General features: G+C 48.6%; 1 protein-coding gene across 4 annotated transcripts in view; it reads right to left on the reverse strand.

Moving 5' to 3' along the window:
* phf19 (PHD finger protein 19) overlaps positions 1 to 6051 on the reverse strand; it is a 20853-nt gene extending 14802 nt beyond the window's left edge. For all 4 annotated transcript variants that reach the window (XM_049579752.1, XM_049579754.1, XM_049579751.1 and 1 more), the window contains exons 1-6: positions 5804 to 6051; positions 2315 to 2498; positions 2133 to 2214; positions 1772 to 1885; positions 492 to 586; positions 105 to 253 (exon numbers count right to left, since the gene is read on the reverse strand). In XM_049579752.1, the coding sequence (XP_049435709.1) occupies positions 105 to 253; positions 492 to 586; positions 1772 to 1885; positions 2133 to 2214; positions 2315 to 2497 (623 nt within the window). In that variant the 5' untranslated portion in view covers position 2498; positions 5804 to 6051. The remainder of the gene's footprint in view (positions 1 to 104; positions 254 to 491; positions 587 to 1771; positions 1886 to 2132; positions 2215 to 2314; positions 2499 to 5803) is intronic.

The following is a 6051-nucleotide window of genomic DNA, read 5'->3' on the forward strand; positions in this document are numbered from 1 at the left end:
CACACACACACACACACACACACACACACACACACGGTGACATCATCAGTCAGTATCACAGTGGGTCACAGTGAGGCTGTCTCTGATTGGTTGGTTGGTCTTACTCTCCAGGGCCTCCGCAGTAACAGAAACACTGCTGCTGATTGGTCCGGTGCTGAGAGTCCCAGTCCAGAGAGTCCAGGTCGTACAGTAACACCTGCTTCATGGCTGACAGAGCTTTGGCTATAGGTCCTTTCTTTAGAGCGCCCCCTTTCTGTGGGGAGGACACACAGACAGGTGGTTAATGCTGGTGACAGTACGACTACACCAACACCAGGTGAACTACTGATTAGTTCTCTTGAACCAGTCCAACCAGAGTTCACAGACCTGAACCTGACAGATCTGATTAGTGTCTGAGACTGGACTCCACGTACCAACCAGGACGGGTCAGACTGGTTATACTGGGCTGTGTGTGTGTGTGTGTGTGTGTGTGTGTGTGTGTGTGTGTGTACCCGGACAGCCAGAGCGAAGACACAACGTCTACAGAACCAGGGACTGAGACCAACACTGCCCTCTACAGGAGGGACATGGCACTGCTGGTGGAAACCTGAGCGACAGACAGACAGAGAGACAGAGAGACAGACAGACAGAGAGAAAGACAGATAATAAAGCCCTGTGTTCATTAATGTATAAGAGGAACAATCTTCATCAGCTGATACCTACTGATGAACAGAAGAAGTCTTCATCATCATCATCATCGGCTGATCACTGTGGACTTGTGTGACCTGTGGACGTGCCCAATGTGACCTGTGGGCGTGCCCCATGTGACCTGTGGGCGTGCCCCATGTGACCTGTGTACTTGTCTCATGTGACCTGTGGACGTGCCCCATGTGACCTGTGGACTTGTCTCATGTGACCTGTGGGCGTGCCCCATGTGACCTGTTGACTTGTCTCATGTGACCTGTGGACGTGTCTCATTTGACCTGTGGGCGTGCCCCATGTGACCTGTGGACTTGTCTCATGTGACCTGTGGGTGTGCCCCATGTGACCTGTGGGTGTGCCCCATGTGACCTGAGGATGTGTCTCATGTGACCTGTGGGCGTGCCCCATGTGACCTGTGGACTTGTCTCATGTGACCTGTGGGTGTGCCCCATGTGACCTGAGGATGTGTCTCGTGTGACCTGAGGACGTGTCTCATGTGACCTGAGGATGTGTGACGTGAGGACGTGTCTCATGTGACCTGAGGACATGTCTCATGTGACCTGAGGACGTGTCTCGTGTGACCTGAGGACATGTCTCGTGTGACCTGAGGATGTGTGACCTGAGGACGTGTCTTGTGTGACCTGAGGATGTGTGATGTGAGGACGTGTCTCACGTGACCTGAGGACATGTCTCATGTGACCTGAGGACGTGTCTCGTGTGACCTGAGGATGTGTGACCTGAGGACGTGTCTCATGTGACTTGAGGAGGTGTCTCATGTGACTTGAGGTGTCTCATGTGACCTGAGGAGGTGTCTCATGTGACCTGAGGACGTGTCTCATGTGACCTGAGGAGGTGTCTCATGTGACTTGAGGTGTCTCATGTGACCTGAGGAGGTGTCTCATGTGACCTGAGGACGTGTCTCATGTGACCTGAGGAGGTGTCTCATGTGTTCTGAGGATGTGTCTCGTGTAACAAGTGGGTGTGTCTCATGTGACCAGTGGGTGTGTCTCAAATAACCAGTGGGTGTGTCTCATGTGACCAGTGGGTGTGTCTCATGTGACCAGTGGGCATGTCTCATGTCATGACTCACCGATGCCACACTTCCCACAGATCAGGATCTGGTTGTTTTGGTTTGATTGGCTGTCAGAGTTTGGCTCCGCCTCCCTGCACACTGAGCAGCGAGGCTCCTCCCCCGGCACTCCAGCTGCAACATGATTGGACGGAGAGACAAGAGACGTCACACAGACAGAAGCAGCTGAGAGACACATCAATATTTACCTGTCTGTCTCTGTCCCCCATTCTGTCTCTCTGTCCCCATCTGTCTCTTTCCTCCTGTCTGTCTGAGTCCACCTGTCTCTGTCCCCCTGTCTGTCTCTCTGTTCCCTTGTCTGCCTCTGTCCACCTGTCTGTGTCCTCCTGTCTCTCTCTCTGTCCCCCTGTCTGTCTCTCACCATGCTGGATGTCCTTCCAGAGGACCCAGAACTTGGAGTTGTCCTCAAACGTGACAAAGCAGCTCTGTCTGGGCGGGCTCACCTGTCCACCAATCACAGCACAGAGATTTACACCAACCAATCAGAGACTGTACATATGTGTGCTTAGTGTGTGTGTGTGTGTGTGTGTGTGTGTGTGTTACCCTCTGTATCTTGCCCAGGTAGTACAGTCCATCTGACCAATGACAGAGGACGAATTGTCCAACACTCAGGCTGGACTCCGCCCCCTCTCCTTCCTCCAGGCCCATCCCCCTCCGACATGCTCCGCCTCCCGGAGACACCTGAGGCTCCAGACTACAGAAAGCGTCAGTCAGGTCGTCAAACATCCTACAAAGAGACAGACAGCCAATCAGACGACACCACTGACACTGAGTGACATCACAGAGACAGACAGCCAATCAGACAGTCATCACATAGAGCCAAGTATTGATTATTTTTATCATATAAATTATTTACTTTCCCCGCCACTGACAAGATATTCCATCAATCTGTGTGTTCACTGTAATAAGATAGGGGGCGCTGTTACACATCAGCTGAAATAGAAATGTAACATGTTGTAAACTCAAAGTTTATGGTTGCACAAGCTGTGGCGACATTGATGGACTCAGACTCAGACGCTTCCTGTTTTGATCAACATTCTGAATCTGAATGGACGAAAGAAACAAACGAGTTTGGTGGCTTGATACAGGATCTCCATGACAACCACAGAGGCGACAACAGAACACTGGACCATCACTGAGCAACGAATGTAACAGCATTCTCAGTAGCGTGGTGGTGACGTCTCTACTTTCTGAGTCAACTATCTTTTCAGTAGGGAAGTTAATTGATTGAACAAGTCGCACAGTAGCGTCCATAAAAGTTACACACTCTTTTTGGTATGGTAGAACTGAGGATCAGTGATGTGACTGACGCCAGTGCCACACCGAGGCACGAGACGACAGAGTTGCCCCTCGTCCCATATTGGGAAAAAACAAAACAAAAACAAAACCAAAAAAAAACGTAGCGTCCCTCACTGATTCAGTACAGGATGGTGGAAAGAGTTTAACAAGACATATTGGAGTCATATTAAATCAAGAGGAGAATGTCACATAATGGCAGGTCTGTCACTCAGCATCATCGTTGCCATAGTTACGGAGACTCTGCTCAGGACCACTGTTAGCCCACTCACCGACCCGCTGTCTGACTGATAACTTATCTGAAGGTCCCTCTACGCCCGGACATCAAACTTAAGGAGCTTATGGATTGGGGTGCTGAGCGAAAAATTATTATTCGAAAAATCGTTGAATAGTTGCCATGATTTTCAAATAGTGTTTTTGCTTGTGCTGCCCATCCCTAGTCAGATGTTTTATCGTCTGATATTTGGACTCTGAGTGTCACAAAGATCACGACTCTTCCTGACAAAAAGATGATGATAAAAATGTAGATAAAATATTTGTGGAAATTAAAACATCACAAGTTAAAACTTTTAAGACTATTAAATGACTTTTGAGGCCGAATATTTATGACATTTAATTTAAGACCTTTTCAGCAGCTACAGACACTGTCTCCAGTTTCAGTTATAGTCATAAGATGTTTGTTCAACCAACAATGATCATTCTGACTGATAATAATAACTGAGACAGTTACCGCACAGTGAAGATCTGAGACTGTTGGAGCTCTCGTTGTTATAAATGTCTTCAGTGACTCTGGGCAGCACAACCTCTGATCAAACTGATCAAACTGTCAAACTGATCAGATATGAGTCATTGTGTGTTTCTCACACACAGATTTTAGTGTTCAGCTGTAACATGAGAACGTCTGTGACCCAATTGTGCGTCAGTAACAGGAAGTCAGTGGATGAAACCTCGGCTGTATCAGTATCAGGAGTCAGACCAAAGAAATGGACCTGCACTCGTACAGCTCCTTCTAGTCATCTGACCACTCAAAATGCTTATACACTACGAGTCACATTCACACACACACATTCACACCCTGGTGGCCGAGGCTACCCAGATTTGAACACACTCACACACTGATGATCAGCCATCAGGATCAGTTTGGACTTCAGTATCTGCTGGAGGATACTTGGACCTGCAGACTGGGGGAGCTGGGGATCGAACCAGACACAGGATCAGAGTTTTTACTGAGATCTGCAGAAACTTAGAGGTGGTCTGATGACAGAGAGATTTGGTCGTGTACAGATCAGAGGTTAACAACCTGCAGCTCTTTAACCCTTCATCAGGGCTCCCTGTGGCTGTGACAGAAATTATTATATGGAAATTAACAGCAGTTATTACTATTAGCCTACAGCCTGAATACATACAGTGTTTTAACATCTGGTCAGCTCTGTGTGTCACACGTCTACAGCCTGGTGCCTTCTCTTAAAATCAGCTGAATCTCAACATCCCCACACTAATGACTGCTCATTTAGATTAAACAGGCTGTGCTGTGTCACTGTAAGGTTCACATATGCACTGTGGCTCCAGACAGATTATTACAGACTATTAAAGTTTTTCGGCCAGAAACGGCTCTTTGATGTTAAAGGTTGCCGACCCCCGTACAGATGGTCACTGTGCCGTGTCTCTGCTGTGATGTCTCTGAGGTCTGTTTCTCCTCAGTACAGCTGATCACGGGGCCATATGTAGCTTTGTTTTTTAACAGTGCATCATGTTTTATCTTTGTGTGTTTCTTCCTGCACATGAAACGCTCTGTATTTCCTCTGTCTCTGTTCTTTTATATCAAAATGTTCAGATAAAGTTCATCTGCAGGTCCTCCAGGTGTCTCCGCAGTCTCACCTGTGTCTGATTATGATTCAGACTCATCTCTTCCCGTTAAATTAATGTTTGATGGACGTGTCTAATAACTGGCTGAGTGATCAGTGACCTGACCCAGTGTCACATTTGCCTCATCAACAGCCACAGTGACGGATGTTCAAAAACATTCCAGACCATTTCCAGGCCTGGAGGATGGGTCAGAACTTTTCCTTGACTGTGGGAATGCTGCCATGTTACATGGCACACTGGGACGTCATCACGTCTCCATCATTTGGTTGGCATGACGACACAGTCCCACAGAGACAGTCTGATCCCTGCACGTCTATCTGTCTGATTCTATCAGCTGTCTGTCTGTCTGCCTGTCTGCCACACCCACAGACAGACAGAGTGAAATAAGCACATCCATATGTCTCACTGTGACTACATGTACTGCAAGAAGTCTGTCTGCCTGTCTGTCTGTCTCTGGGTGTGACAGACAGACAGACAGGTCGTGGCTGTGATTCATTCCTCAACGCTCAGGGGGATTTTGACACTTAAGCGCATGCGCTGTTGACCCTCCCATCAGTACCAACACACACACACACACACACACACACACACACACACACACACACACTAAACTAACTAACTAACTAACTAACCACCGTTGACTACCCGCCCAGCACGTGACCCAGGTCCCCAGACTGAATGACCGGACTGACCGTGTTACAGACAGATAACTGACCCGGGTCACATCCTGTCTTTCACACACACAGACACGGTTACCGTTATATGTTAACGGCTCCGGTGTCTCGCTCTCAGCCTCTCATACCGACAGTAACCTGCTGATAAACGGTCAGACCCGGGTCTAAATCACAGAAAGAAACAGAGCTGACTCACGTCCTCTGTGTCCTCCGAGACACAGACAGGCGGCTGCTGATCCGACACACGGGCTGGACTGTATCGGGACAGACGGGACACTAAAGTGTCTTCACTGTCTTCACTGTCCCTGTGTCTCCGTCCTGTCCCCTCCGTCTGTCTCTGTCCCTCTGTCTCTGTCGCTCTGTCTCGGTCTCTGTCCCTCTGTCTCGGTCTTCGTGGCGCTAAACTTCAAACTCCTTCAGTCGCCATTTTTCACTTTTCCCGCG

Source organism: Epinephelus fuscoguttatus, linkage group LG6, assembly GCF_011397635.1.
Source record: "Epinephelus fuscoguttatus linkage group LG6, E.fuscoguttatus.final_Chr_v1".
Taxonomy (NCBI): Eukaryota; Metazoa; Chordata; class Actinopteri; order Perciformes; family Serranidae; genus Epinephelus; species Epinephelus fuscoguttatus.